We start from the raw sequence: 15,578 nt of genomic DNA on the forward strand, positions 1-15,578 counted from the left end.
AGTCCTTTAACCTTGCCTTGGTTCCCATCTCTAAAGATGATCGAATCTTGGGAATCTTTGTTCTTGACGTAGGAGGTGAACATCTTCTTCTCCCCCGTCATGTGGTTTGTGCATCCGCTGTCGATAATCCAGCTTGAGCCCCCGGATGCATAAACCTGCAAGGCAAATTAGGCTTGGGTTTTAGGTACCCAACTCTTGTTGGGTCCTACAAGGTTAGTTACAATAGCCTTTGGGACCCAAATACAAGTCTTGTCTCCCTTGCATTTGGACCCCAACTTTCTAGCAACCACTTTTTCATTTTTACATGAAAGTACAAACGTAGTGTTGCAAGCATCAAAGATAGTGGTAGGTTTATTACACATTTTCTTAGGAGCATGAGACACAAAATTTCTCCTAGGCCTACCATTAGAACTTGAAGCAATCATAGCATGTGAATCAAAAGCATTATAACTCCTATTATAATGAGAATTTCTAGAAAATTTTCTATCATTATACATGAAAGCATGATTCTTTTGATTACTACTAGCCATAGGGGCCTTCCCTTTCTCCTTGTTGGGAATGGGAGCCCTTTGGCTTGTTAAGTTCTTGGCTTCCTTTCGAAAGCCAAGTCCATCCTTAATTGAGGGATGTCTACCAATGGTGTAGGCATCCCTAGCAAATTTTAACTTATCAAAATCTATCTTGCAAGTCTTAAGTTGAGCATTAAGACTTGCCACCTCATTATTTAATTTAGTAATTGATGTAAGGTGTTCAACACAAGCATCAACATCAAAATCCTTACACCTATTACAAATGGCAACATGTTCTACACAAGATCTAGTTTTATTGGCTACTTCTAGCTTAGCATTTAAATCATCATTAACACTCTTTAAGCTAGACACAGTTTCATGACAAACAGATAATTCAGAAGAAAGCATTTCATTCCTTTTAACCTCTAAAGCAAGAGATTTTTGCACACTAACAAACTTGTCATGCTCTTCATATAAAATATCTTCTTGCTTCTCTAACAATCTATCTTTTTCATTCAAAGCATCAATTAAATCATTAATTTTATCTACTTTTGCTCTATCTAAACCCTTAAATAATTCAGTATAATCTACTTCATCATCACTAGAATCATCATCGCTTGAAGTAGTATACTTGGGTGTTTCTCGAGCGCTTATCTTTTTCTCCTTTGCCATGAGGCAAGTGTCTCGCTCGTTGGGGAAGAGTGATGATTTGTTGAAGGCTGAGGCGGCGAGTCCTTCGTCGTCAGAGTCGGAAGAAGAGCAATCTGAATCTCATTCTTTGCCAAGGTGTGCCTCGCCCTTCGCCTTCTTGTAGGCCTTCTTCTTCTCCCTCTTCCCGCTCTTTTCTTGTTCCTGGTCATTAGCATTATCGAGACAATTTGCTATAAAATGACCAGTCTTACCGCATTTAAAACAGGAGCGCTTTCCCTTTGCTTTGCTCTTGTTGGGATGCTCCTTGCGTCCTTTTAGCGTGGTCTTGAAGCGCTTGATGATGAGGGCCATCTCATCTTCGTTTAGCCCGACAGCCTCAACTTGTGCCACCTTGCTAGGTAGCGCCTCCCTGCTGCTGCTTGTTGCCTTGAGTGCAACGGACTGGGGCTCATAGATGGGCATTGGGCCGTTCAATGCATCATCAACATATCTTGCTTCCTTGACCATCATACGCCCCCTCACAAACTTTCCGAGTATCTCCTCGGGCGTCATCTTTGTGTACCTGGGATTTTCACGGATGAGGTTCACAAGATAAGGGTCAATAACAGTGAAAGACCTGAGCATAAGTCGGACGACGTCGTGGTCCGTCCATCTCGTGCTTCCATAGATCCTGATCTTGTTGACCAGGGTCTTGAGCCTATTGTATGTTTGAGTTGGCTCCTCTCCCCTGATCATGGCAAACCTTCCTAGCTCTCCTTCCACTAACTCCATTTTGGTGATCATGGTGGCGTTGTTCCCCTCATGCGATATCTTGAGGGTGTCCCATATTTGCTTGGCGTTGTCCAAGCCGCTCACCTTGTTGTATTCATCCCTGCACAATGATGCTAACAAAACAGTGGTAGCTTGTGCATTCTTATGAATTTGTTCATTAATGAATACAGGGTTATCCGTACTATCAAATTGCATTCCATTTTCTACTATCTCCCATATACTAGGATGGAGAGAAAATAAGTGACTACACATTTTATGACTCCAAAAAATTTAGTCCTCTCCATCAAAGTGTGGAGGTTTACCGAGAGGAATTGGAAGCAAATGAGCATTGGAATTAAAAGGAATACAAGAATAATCAAATGAAAAGTTTGAATTAACCGGTTTCTTTTCTCGTCGTCGTCTCTTGGGGAAGAAGAAGACTCGTCGCTGTCATAGTAGACGATCTTCTTGATGCGCCTCTTCTTCTTCCCATCCTTCTTCTTGTGACTCGAGCCAGAGTCAGTGGGCTTGTCGTCCCTTGGCTCGTTGAAGATGGACTGCTTCTCCTTATCGTTGACCACCATCCCCTTTTCCTTAGGATCCATCTCTTCGGGCGATTAGTCCCTTACATGAAGAGAACGGCTCTGATACCAATTGAGAGCACCTAGAGGGGGGATGAATAGGTGATCCTGTAAAATCCAACAACTAATAGCCACAAAACTTGGTTAAGTGTTAGTATGGCTAAGTAGCGAGCTCTTGCGAACACACAAGTAATCACAGAAAAACAATCACAAGAGACATAGTGTTTTATCTCGTGGTTCGGTCAAGTATAACACTTGCCTACCTCCACGTTGTGGCGTCCCAATGGACGAGGGTTGCACTCAACCCCTTTCAAGTGATCCAATGATCAACTTGAATACCACGGCTTTTCTTTGCTTATCTCTTTTTCCCGTTTGCGAGGAATCTCCACAAGTTGGAGTCTCTCGCCCTTACAACAAAGATCACAGTGAAAGCACAAGAGTAAGGGTGGGAAGCAACACACACAAATCCGCAGCAATACACACGCACACAAGCCAAGACTTGAGCTCAAAATAAAGCACAACGAGTTCACAACTAGAACGAAGCTCAAATCACTAACACAGTTGATCAAGTGCGCGAAGACGGAGTGTGGAAGACTTAGAATGCTTAGAGTATACTTGGGTGACTCCTCCATGCGCCTAGGGGTCCCTTTTATAGCCCCAAGGTAGCTAGGAGCCATTGGAGACAATCTTGGAAGGCTAATCTTGCCTTCTGTCGGGTGGCGCACCGGACAGTCCGGTGTGCCACCGGACAGTCCCTGTAGACAGTCCATTGCGGATCTCCTTCCTATTTTGGCGCAGTTGACCGTTGCAGATTCGTGGCAGTTGGCACACCGGACACTGTCCGGTGCACACCGGACAGTCCGGTGCCTCCTGCCGACCGTTGGCGCAGGCCACACGTCGATCGCGGATTGCGTGGCCGACCGTTGCCCAGTCGATCGTTGGCTCACCGGACAGTCCGATGCACCACCAGACAGTCCGGTGAATTTTAGCCGTACGCCGTTGAACTTTTCCCGAGAACGACGACTTCGCCACGGATGACTCACCGCACAGTCCGGTGCACAACCGACAGTCCGGTGAATTATAGTCGTACGCCGTCGTCGAGTCCCAAGAGTGGCCTGTTCACCAAGACTGGTCTAGCGCACCGGACACTATCCGGTGCACCCAGACCGAGCAGCAGTTGGCTGTACAAAGCCAACTCTTTTCCAACTTCTTTTTTCCTGTTTCTAGCACTTAGACACAATACATTAGTACCCAAATCAATGTACTAAGTCAAGAAACATACCTTGTTACATGATTTGCACTTCTTCAGTCTTTGGCCCAATTTAACACTTAAAGAATATGTGTTGGGCACTTAATCACCAAAACACTTTAGAAATGGCCCAAGGGCACATTTCCCTTTCATTAGCTCACTAGTCAATTTTTCATATTTTTCTACCTCTAGAACATAAGCATTTTTAACCTTAACATGCTTCTTGTTTTCCTTAATAAGGAAGTCCTCTTGGCTATCCAAGAGTTCATCCTTCTCATGAATGGCACTAATTAATTTATTCAATTTTTCCTTTTGTTGCATGTTTAGGTTGGCAAAAAGAGCAAACAAATTTTCTTCATCATCACTAGAGTTATCCTCATCACTAGATGTTGCATATTTAGTGAAGGCTCTAGATTTTACCTTCTTTTTGCCATCCTTTGCCATGAGACACTTGTGGCCGACGTTGGGGAAGAGGAGGCCCTTGTTGATGGCGATGTTGGCGGCGTCCTCGTCGGAGGAGGAGTCAGTGGAGCTCTCATCGGAGTTCCATTCCCGACACACGTGGACATCGCCGCCCTTTTTCTTGTAATACTTCTTCTTTTCCTTCCTCCTTCCCTTCTTGTCGTCGCCCCTATCACTATCACTAGATAATGGACATTTGGCAATGAAATGACCGGGCTTACCACACTTGTAGCAAACTTTCTTGGAGCGGGGCTTGTAATCCTTCCCCCTCCTTTGCTTGAGGATTTGGCGAAAGCTTTTGATGATTAAAGCCATCTCCTCATTGTCAAGCTTGGAGGCATCGATGGGGAGCCTACTTGATGTAGACTCTTCTTTCTTCTCCTCCGTTGCTTTGAAGGCAACGGGTTGCACCTCGGGTGTGGAGGTGGCGCCTCACTCGATGATTTGTTTGGAGCCTTTGATCATCAACTCAAAGCTCACAAACTTTCCTATCACTTCCTCAGGAGACATTAGCTTATATCTAGGATCACCACGAATTAATTGAACTTGAGTAGGATTAAGAAAAACGAGTGATCTAAGAATAACCTTGACCATTTCATGGTCATCCCATTTGGTGCTCCCGAGGTTGCGCACTTGGTTTACCAAGGTCTTGAGCCGGTTGTACATAGCTTGTGGCTCTTCTCCTTGGTTGAGCATAAAACGACCGAGCTCCCCCTCGATCGTCTCTCTCTTGGTGATCTTGGTCACCTCATCTCCCTCGTGCGCGGTCTTGAGCACGTCCCAAATTTCCTTGGCGCTCTTCAATCCTTGCACCTTATTATACTCCTCTCGACTTAGAGAGGCGAGGAGTATAGTAGTGGCTTGGGAGTTGAAGTGCCGGATTTGGGCAACCTCGTCCGAATCATAATCTTCATCCCCGGTGATGGTACCTGCACTCCAAACTCAACCACGTCCCAAATACTAGTGTGGAGTGAGGTTAGGTGATGCCTCATTTTATCACTCCACATGTTATAATCTTCACCCTAAAAAACGGGTGGTTTGCCTAGTGGGACGGAAAGTAAAGGAGTGCATTTTGAAATGCGAGGATAGTGTAGGGGGATCTTACTAAACTTATTACGCTCATGGCGCTTAGAAGTAATGGACGGCGCGTCAGAGCCGGAGGTAGATGGCGACGAAGAGTCAGTCTCATAGTATACCACCTTCTTCATCTTCTTCTTGTCACCGCTTCGATGCGACTTGGTGTGTGAAGGGGATCCCTTCCCCTTGTTGCCGGACTCTTCCGATGGAGTCTTCCCGTGGCTTGTGGCGGGCTTCTCACCGGTCACCACCTCCTTCTTGGCGTGATCTCCCGACATCACTTCGAGCGGTTAGGCTCTAATGAAGTACCGGCTTTGATACCAATTGAAAGTCGCCTAGAGGGAGGGTGAATAGGCGGAATCTGAAAATTATAAACTTAAGCACACACTACAAGCCGGGGTTAGCGTTAGAAATAAAACCGAGTCCGAAAGAGAGGGCGAAAACAAATCACAAGCAAATAGCGAGAGTGACACGGTGATTTGTTTTACCGAGGTTTGGCCCTCGAAGGCCTAGTCCCCGTTGAGGTGGTCACAAAGACCGGGTCTCTTTCAACCCTTTCCCTTTCTCAAACGGTCACCTAGACCGAGTGAGCTTCTCTTCTCAATCAATCGGGACACTTAATCCCCACAAGGACCACCACACAATTGGTGTCTCTTGCCTTGATTACAAATGACTTAGGAACAAGAAATGGGTAAGAAGAAAAGCGATCCAAGCGCAAGAACTCAAATGAACACAAATATCTCTCTCACTAGTCACTATTTGATTGGAATGATCTTTGGACTTGGGAGAGGATTTGATCTCTTGTTTGTGTCTTGGAGTGAAGTCTAGAGCTCTTGTATTGAATGCAATGGCTGAAAACTTGGATGCCTTGAATGTGTGGTGGTTGGGGGTATTTATAGCCCCACCCACAAAAATGCCTGTTGGGTAACTCTGCTGTCGACGGGCGCACCGGACAGTCCGGTGCGCCACCGGACACTGTCCGGTGCGCCAGCCACGTCACCCAACCGTTAGGGTTCGACCGTTGGAGCTTCTGACAACTGGGCCACCGGACACTCCGGTGGTGCACCAGACAGTCATTGTTCACTGTCTGGTGCGCCTTCTAGCACCTGCTCTGACTCTGCGCGCGCAGTCGACATTGTTCACTGTTCACTTTTGCAGTCGACCGTTGGCGCGCTAGCCGTTGCTCCCGTTGGCACACCGGACAGTCCGGTGCTACACCGGACAGTCCGGTGAATTATAGCGGAGAGCATTTTCCAGAAACCCGAAGCTGAGGAGTTTGAGTTGATCTACCCTGGTGCACCGGACACTGTCCGGTGGCACACCAGACAGTCCGGTGTGGCAGACCAGGGCAGCCTTCGGTTTTCTTTCTCCTTTGTTTTGAACCCTTTCTTTTAACTTTGTATTGGTTTGTTGTGAACCTTTGGCACCTGTAGAACATATATTCTAGAGTAAACTAGTTAGTCCAATTGTTTGTGTTGGGCAATTCAACCACCAAAATCATATAGGAAAACCTTTGACCCTATTTCCCTTTCACATTTCAATTTCAAACATAACCTTTAATATTTTGTTAGGAGGGTTGGGGAGAAACTTTAGAGGTTTAGAGTTTAGGGGCTGTTTGGTTCGCTGACTAACTTGTCACACCTTGACTAACTTCTCTATCTAAGGTTAGTTCTTTAATTTAAATGACTAAACTTAGGGGTGGGCACTTTTTTACCATAAACCAAAGACCGAACCGAACCGTACCGAAATTTCGGTCTTTTCGGTAGTTCGGTTTGGTTTCGGTTTTTGTATCTCAGAAGTTCGGTTTTCGGTATCGTAATCGGTTTTCACCGTATACCGAACCGAAATACCAAAAAAACCGAATACCAAACTTTATCAATTCTAAAATTTGACTATTCGATTATGTGAACTAAATGTGTGAAGCAATTAAATTGTTATTCACTTATTTATATGTGATGTATGATGTATCTCTAAATATTTGTACCTATATAATTTTTACTTTTTAAAATTATGTGTAATCTATCATATAAACTTATTATATGTGTTGTCTTGAGTATAAGTTTGGTATTCGGTTTTTACCGAAAAACCGAAGTAAAAAACCGAAACCGAACTTCTCGATTTTTCATTTTCTAGAAAACCGATCGGTTTCTAATGTCTAGAAAACCGAAGTTTTTAAAACCGAAAAACCAAACCGAAGTTTAAAAAAACCGAATGCCCATCCCTAACTAAACTTAGGAAAAGTGCAGCGTGTTAGCCACAACCAAGCAGTCCCTTAGACTTACTTCAACGCTTCTCTCTACTGCTTCCCCCTCGCTACTTCAGCAGCTACAGTTGAACGCTAAATGCCACAGCGGTTCTCTCTACGAGCCCCCCTACCCGGTAGCATTCTTCTCTCTCCCTCTAGATGCAGAGGAACGCTATCCCGCGGTGGCCGGTCACTTCTCCTCCACGCTCGCGCGCGATATCGTCCGAAAGCTACCGGTGCGGATACGGTTGGGTTGGAAATGTATATAATATTGGTGTGGTAGGGTATAGAGGTTTGATATAGGGGGAACCGCTGTAGAGCGTGGAGATATAGGGGGAAAGAGAACGCTGACGTGACACATGAGTGAGATATAGGGGGAGAAATTTAGGGGGAACCGCTGAACACAGTCTTAGGCTGGTGCCAATGCAGGCTATAGTGAGGGCGATAGCGCCCAGCAGGAGGCGAGAGCGGGGCTGGAGGCGGGCGAGAGCGACCCGGCGGGCGCTACTGCTACCGCCCAGCGATAGGCAGGCGAGAGTGAGGCGACGCGTTGGCGATGGCGTCTTCGCGGGCGAGAGCGAGGGGCGACAGTGAGTGGTGGCTTCTGATTGGTCCACGTGTGCTATAGCCTGAGGCTGTAGCCTGCTGCAGCCTGTACACTGGAGCAGCAGGGGCGAGAGTGGAGGCGAGAGCTGACGTGGCAGGAGCGAGAGAGAGGCTGTGCACTGGACTCAGCTTTAGTGTGCACGCATCAAGCCCATTTGACTGTGCACGAGTCTCAAACCGATTTGACAGGTTTCCAAGGATCTGCATACGTTGCTATTGGCGTTTCCATCCCTACCATTTGTTCAAAATTACTCTACAGTGTAGCTGGCGCAGGTTGCAGGGTGACCGAAATGTTCTCCCAACTCCCAAGTGTGGTCCTGACTTCGGCCATCTGTAAAACCTCCATCAAAGCGGACACTAGTGTGGGGAAAAAACCCCTGCTGGGCCGTCCGCTCCCGTTCCCATCAGATCGGATCGATCACTCGACGAGACATCTCGCCTCCTCCGCCAATCGGCATGGCGGCGCTGCTGCTCCGTAGACTCGCCGGAACCCACCGCGGCCGCGTCCCGCTGGGGGCCGCCGCCGCCGCCGCCTGCGGTGGAGCGACGCTCTTCTACGCGTCGTCTTCCCCCACCGTTGTACGAAATTGAGAACTGCCTGCTGTCCTCTCCCCAACCCCATTTCATTTCTCGGGTTCTGTTTCTTCTGTCCCTAGCTACTGCTGATTTCTGAATGTGAGGTGATGCGTTTTTTTTTTGCTTGGCTCACGGTGCCGGATGATTGCAGGCGCACTTGGAGGAGACGGGCAAAGCCGCTGAGCAAGTTGGTGAGCTGCAACCCCTTTCTCTCCGAATTTGATCGGATCTAGGTTTCGTCGATGTGAGGATCGATCGTATTTATGTGTGTATGCCTATGAAACCTTCTTTCTTTGTTGCGTGGTTAGAGCTGATAATGATGTTTGCCGCTGGATTCCACCTTCACATTGTTTGGAATATGGAACACATCAGTTTTAGAGGAATTTCGCTATTCGAGGGTGACGTCTGCTGTTATGAACGATAGTCCATGGTCACATGTGTTGCTGGAGGCATACCACAGTCTAGAGTTTACATTCGTTGACGAGTTCAAGCATTCTAATATTCATGTTGCTGCACAGTGAATTTGTTGCACCCTACATATCGTTTTAAGGGGTGCTGTTCTATGAATAACTTTACATGGATAGGGTTAAACTCTGTTTTTTTTTCTTTCTTTTATCATTTATAAATCAGCTCTAAGGATACAAAATTTAGATAGTCTCAGCATACTGATGAACTTTTCTTACTTATGCTTACATTATATGGTCATTTGTGTTTTTACTTGTTATTGATGGAGCATTGTCTTGTTGTTCAGCACTTAACCCTGATAAGTGGCTAGAGTTCAAGCTCCAAGAGAAGGCAACAGTCAGTCACAACTCACAGTTATTCAGGTAGCTATTGAAGAAATTCTTCCTTAATTTCATGACTCCATGAATACTTCTTTATCTCATTTCACGGAATATGTGGCTATGCTTTTACTGTGTGGTGTATCTTAATCTCGTGCAATGCATTGTAATTGTATAAGTGCTGAATTTTGTTTTCACCAAGATTTTCATATGTACCATGCTAATGTCTTCTCCCTTTGTTTAAGTTTTATAAAGTTTATCTGCTTCATTGTGAGGCTTATGCAAGTTATTTTATCTTGTAGGTTTTCATTTGATCCATCAACTAAACTGGGACTTGATGTTGCCTCGTGCCTCATCACAAGGTATATTCTTCAACTGCAGATTGCCGTGTCTTTTTAAGGGGAGGCTCCTGTCATGGTCAATGCAAGGTGTTATGTTTTAACTGGGAGGAATTTTTGTGTTGAATTTGATTAAAATCGTGCTTATATATATTTATTCTTCTTCCAAATTCTATGTACATGTATGTTTCCTATTATCCTATTTGAAACCATTGTTCTAACGAATAACAGTTTCTGTGCAAAGCAAAATGGTTGTTTGTGTTTCTCAAATAAAAAACCTGATGTTTTCTGCTGTCTGTTCATGTTCAGGTGAATCCTTTTAGCAATTTGGTAGTCTTATCTATAGAGTAGAGAGTCTGGATTGGTTTGTAGACTATTTGCACACATTTAGCAGCTGGTATGCTTCCTATCCTGTGTGTTGACCTCCTAAAGTGAACTCATTGCAGGGCACCTATAGGCGAGGAAGCTGAGGGAAGAAGGAAATATGTTATTCGCCCGTAAGTTCTATGCTAGATAAATCAAATGCATAATGTAGTCCAGTATAGAATTAGCCTGCCTTAAGTGTCATCTACCTGAATGCCCTTTTGGAACTTAAGTTACTTGATGTAAAAGCATTAGCAAAAATAAGAAAGAAGCATAAATGGAAGCTGATCTCTAGCATAGCAATATGTTTTTCTCTGATCATATTGAAATTACTAATTTATCATGTTTCCTTCAGGTACACACCTATCTCTGATCCAGACTCTAAAGGATATTTTGACCTACTGATCAAGGTATGCTAAAAAGTCACTCTATAAATTCCAGAGCCTTGTAACTGTCTTATAAATAACTAGAGTCCAATTTAAGTTGATCATGGAAATGGAATCAGAATTAATAGAATAGTGGTCTGCTTTGAATTCTGTTTGTGTGCATAATGTGTGTTTTTCCTTTTTGCCAACTGTACGCTGTACAGGTTTACCCTGATGGAAAAATGAGTCAGTATTTTGCAAGTTTGAAGCCAGGAGATGTTGTTGAAGTCAAAGGGTATTATGACATGAAAATTTTATTGGGTTTTTATACATGCTGCTGCCTTTTGTCACTCAAGCTTTTTATGATTTTGCTAGGCCCATTGAAAAGCTCAGATACAACCCGAACATGAAAAAACAAATTGGGATGGTAAGATAGCCTTAACTTGCTTTGACCTTTTGATTTCATCCCTGCAAGGATTTTTTTTCGAAAACGCAGGAGAGCTGCGTATCAATATATTAAGAAGAAAGGGTGAGGCAAGATAATTTTTCATGTATTTGATTCAATTGTTTTTAGCTCGTATGTTTGTTTTACCTTGATTAGAGAGTAACCCTGCAGATACTATAGCTGTTGAATAATGTGCATGCCTTTGGTTCCAGATCGCTGGTGGTTCTGGTATAACACCAATGCTGCAGGTTGTCAGGGCTATCCTCAAAAACCCTAATGACAACACTCAGGTAAGCTATCACAACAAACTCCAAAGTTTTTTCGAAATTGGCTCTTTTTATGCATTTCAGCCGCACTTCAGCGTCTTTCTGAGAAAACATAGTTTTACCGGCCTGTTTGGGATTGCTCCACTCCACGTTTTTTGGCTCCATGGAGTGGACTCCCTCCCAAGCACCCTAGCTTCACGATTTTCTGGAGTAGCTAACTCCATGGAGCTGGGGAGGCCGGTGCTCCAAAATTCCAGAAATTGGTGGAGCAGCTCGAGCGGAGTTTTTGGAGTAGAGCTGAAAAACATAAATTGAAGCAGGCCCAAACACTATTAAGGGCCTGTTTGGTGCGGCTCCCACACTGGCTTTGCGTGCGGCGCACTGGAGCAGGCGAAGCTGCATCAAACAAGATCGCATTGAGGAACACTTCTACATCCATGTGTGGAGCCGGAGCCGGAGTGCCAAAAACTGGCTCTGCATATAGGGCTCTGGCTCTGGTGGCAGAGTGCCTCGCATGGAACTACACCAAACGGGCCCTAACAATGTCCACGTGCCTCAGTAGGCATTTTGCCAGAAACCAGAGCAGACTGATATCTTTATTATCACATTTCTCAAGTGAAAACAGCAGTTTGAAGGCTGGATTATTTTTTTTGCCCATATGCATTCTAATTACGTTCTTATTCTGTTACTAGGTCTCCTTAATTTACGCCAATGTGTCACCAGATGATATATTGCTCAAAAGAGAACTGGATAGACTTGCCAGTAGCTATCCTAACTTCAAGGTTGGTATTGCAGTGAGTAGTCCTTCTGGACATGGATAATTTTCTTCTGTATGTATAATGTTATCCTTGAAAAAATTCAGGTATTTTATACAGTTGATAAACCGTCAACTGACTGGAGGGGTGGTGTTGGTTTTGTATCAAAGGACATGGTTTTGAAAGGTTTGCCAGGCCCAGCGGAGGACTCTCTGATTCTTGTGAGTAGTTCATGAATTCATGACACATCTGCTGAGGAGTTTCTTCTTCTGAATATTTGTGTTTTTGTTAACAAAGTCACTTTGATTAATGTTAATGTAAGAGGTATGCAAGAGCCCTTGTAAACTTAATTCTTTTATATCACCATATAGGGTGCATTGTAACAAAAAAAATCCCTCATAGATATTTCTCTCCAACAGTTTCTCTATATCAAATGACATATAAGGCGGATAACATATCACCCTGTATTTGAGGGAGAGGGTGATTTAGGACAGCACTAAATATAGGATGTTGGAGGGTGATTTTTGCTGCATACTTGTTAACTTTGATTTAAAAGGTCAGATAGGGGAACTCCTGGAGATGCTCTAATGTTGCTAATGATTTCTGCACTGTCTTTATTTCTGGTGGAATTAACTTCATAATTTGTGTTGGACTGTTAATAGCTTCTGTTTTTCATGTTTTTTGTTTATTCAGGTTTGTGGTCCACCAGGAATGATGAATCACATATCTGGAGACAAGGCCAAGGATAGATCACAGGGCGAGGTATTGTCGATTTTTTTGGTTTATTTATATTTATGTTCCTGGCTATAGTTTATTAGCATTATAGTTTGGCATGCTTGAAGAAAGTCATTAGCAGTAGTGACATACTTTTTTTCCTTGCCAAGTATCTTGAAATATGAACACTTGGATTCCCTTTGTTCTTGAGGGAAATACAGTACAGGCGGCACACCACATACTGAGGAACCTTATATTATAACTAAGACAAGACACTAGAGGAGCATGCCTTCTGTTTATGCTTCTATTACCCACTTCTTTTGGCAACCATGTTACTGTTTCGTTAATCCATTTTCGGTTTATATGTATTGTGCAGCTCTCTGGCGTTCTGAAAGACTTAGGATACACCGCAGAGATGGTATACAAATTCTGAGAAGACAGTAGTAGACTCTGCTGACGCACACACATTCTTGCTGCCCTGCAGTCAATAAACCACACCTGAACTTTTTGTTGTTGCTGCTGCATCTGGCTCTGAACTGGAAACCGTTTTGACTTGTTTCCTGATGTAATAATAATTTTCATCCGAGAATTCTAGGTGTAGCTTCGGGTGTTCTGCAGATGCCACGCTGCGATGTTTGCGAAAATTCTAGTATGCTGGCACTTGAGATAAGAGCTATCGAGTTCTACTGGATAGCTGCAGCGAATTATGGTATGTTGGAAGTTGGAACCCAGTCATTTGTCGCAATCTGGCGCGTATGTGCCGTGGCATCTAGGAACTCGTTGCCGTATGGTGGATGTCGTAATCGTAGAGAGAGAGAGATGCTTTGTTCTGTTGCCGTTAGCTTCTGCTGGGAACCTTGAACTGGTTGCGCTACACAGCTCTTTCAGCGACTTGCTGTGCCATGCTGCTGATGCTGCTGGCCGAAGTGTTTTTACGGGTGCTGTTGACCGGTTGCCGGTTGCCACGGTGATCGATCCGAGAGGTTTACTACGTCAATGCTCAGAGCTGGTAGCGTGGATTGCTGCCATGGGCGATGAATTGAGAATGTCATTATTGCCTGATTGCGTGCAATACACCAGCAGTCGCCTGCAACTTTCGTCATCCTTAGATAGGTCAGAACACGAGTCGGGTAGCAGAACCATAGATTAGGCCATATATAGTCGACGGTGTGTCTTAGTCTAACTCATTGCAGAGTGCAGACAAACCTCACTTACATTATTAATGCCCACGCAAATTTGGCCGTCACCATCATCAGACTCAGACCCCTTAAATCCGCAATTTGCCGAATTTTTCACCCATCCGTGGATGCGGATATGTTTCTTATCTAGCCTGCAGGTCCATACCATTGTCCTCCTCTCTCTCTCACTCAAGTCGTTGCACGCCACACCATACACAAACTGCAGAGGGAGGAGCATCAAGCATGGCAGGGCTGCAGAGATCGTCACAGACATTCAGGAGGTCCGGCTCATCAGGCTTGGTCTGGGACGAGAGGCTCACGTCCCAGGACGACGACCAGAGCGGGCCAGAGGACGCGGACGCAGCCACGGATTTAAAGGAGCTGAGGCACTCCCGCAGCGTTGGCTCCGTTGGGCTGCAGCCGCAGCCGCAGCCGCAGCCGCAGCGCCGGCGCAGCGACGACAGCGGCCAGGGCTTCCGTACTCGGCGTGTGGCCCCAGCCCTGGACCCGCCTTCGCCCAAGGTTCCTGGCTGCATCTTCTGCGGAATTTTCAGGAAGGCGGGAGCATCAGAGCCAAAATCTAAACCCAGAAGGTACTAACTAAGTTGTTTTACCGTGTATTGGGGAGCTAGGATCAGAGACCGTCAGTTTTCCTTGAGCCCGCAGAAGTTCGTGTTTTTCGTGTATGGAATGGTAGATGAGATGTATATGTATTGTTGTAAGTTTGGAGTGGACAAAGCTTTTGTGTTTCTTCTTCCTGTGTTGCTGCTTTATGGCTCTATCCTTGACCATCATGTACATAATAAAGTTTGCGTAACTAGCATACTGCATACATGTAAGTTACAAGTACATGAACATGGTGCTCTTATTTGTATGCTTCTACATGGATATGGTGCTCCTGTTTGACTTAAAGTCGTTCCGAACCGTACACAACCATGCCGCTTGAGATCAAGATCAACCATGACCAGCTAGCTACACCCGTGGCGGACCTAGGATTTAGAGACAGCCTAGATAAAATTACACTACACATCAACACAGTCACCTTCTTTTCCTAGTGTTCCGGTCAACAAAGGGCATTTTGTACTTGGCAAATCTTTTACCGAGTATTACAATCGGCAAATATTTTACCCGGTTTTTGTCGAGTACTTTTTTCCGACACTTGGAAAAGACTTTACCGAGACATACAACTTCTATTTTGATAGTTTTTACATCCGAGACCGTTTACAAAATTTGAATTTTAAATCTGAAAACTTCAAACGGATTTTTATATAATAAGATGATTTTAAATCAAAAAAATGTCAATTACAAAGTTTCATTACATTTCAAGACCATAACTTTCATTTTGATGGGTTTTCCATCTGAGTTAGTTTAGACAATTCAAAATTTAAAATTCAAGCATAGTTTTGCATGACAAGATGATTTCAAACCAAAACATCGTGAAATATGAAGTTTCATAACTTTTTAAGACCTACAACTTTAATGTTGGTGATTTTTTCCATTCGAGATTGTTTTCAAAATTAAAATTTTAAAATTTTAAAATTCAGACGTAGTTTTCGTTGACAAGATGGCTTCAAATGAAAAAGTTGCCAACTACAAAATTCTATAACTTCTCAAGATCTACAAAGTCTATTTTGATTGTTTGGTCATTTGTTCATTCCACATGTTG

At 44.3% G+C, this 15,578-nt stretch overlaps 2 protein-coding genes across 2 annotated transcripts; both read left to right on the forward strand.

Annotated features, from left to right (window-relative positions):
* Window positions 1–8,524: 8,524 nt before the first annotated feature.
* Window positions 8,525–13,318, forward strand: LOC103649684 (NADH-cytochrome b5 reductase-like protein). Its single transcript, NM_001319756.1, is given in 13 exon segments — window positions 8,525–8,709; window positions 8,858–8,897; window positions 9,458–9,533; window positions 9,791–9,850; window positions 10,273–10,323; window positions 10,545–10,599; window positions 10,779–10,849; window positions 10,930–10,981; window positions 11,212–11,289; window positions 11,958–12,047; window positions 12,128–12,241; window positions 12,714–12,782; window positions 13,111–13,318. Coding segments are annotated over 13 exon segments (936 nt in total). The 5' UTR covers window positions 8,525–8,586; the 3' UTR covers window positions 13,168–13,318.
* A 736-nt stretch (window positions 13,319–14,054) lies between these two features.
* On the forward strand, window positions 14,055–14,801 carry LOC100278668 (uncharacterized). The gene has a single exon (NM_001151867.2). The coding sequence runs from the start codon at window positions 14,156–14,158 to the stop codon at window positions 14,510–14,512; it is 357 nt and encodes a 118-aa protein (NP_001145339.2). The 5' UTR covers window positions 14,055–14,155; the 3' UTR covers window positions 14,513–14,801.
* The last annotated feature ends 777 nt before the right edge of the window (window positions 14,802–15,578 follow it).

This window comes from Zea mays, chromosome 3 (genome assembly GCF_902167145.1).
Source record: "Zea mays cultivar B73 chromosome 3, Zm-B73-REFERENCE-NAM-5.0, whole genome shotgun sequence".
In the NCBI taxonomy this organism is placed as follows: domain Eukaryota; kingdom Viridiplantae; phylum Streptophyta; class Magnoliopsida; order Poales; family Poaceae; genus Zea; species Zea mays.

Bases quoted from the DNA above. Each gene is read 5' to 3' on its own strand.
- LOC100278668 (NM_001151867.2), top strand. From the start codon at position 14,156: ATGGCAGGGCTGCAGAGATCGTCACAGACATTCAGGAGGTCCGGCTCA.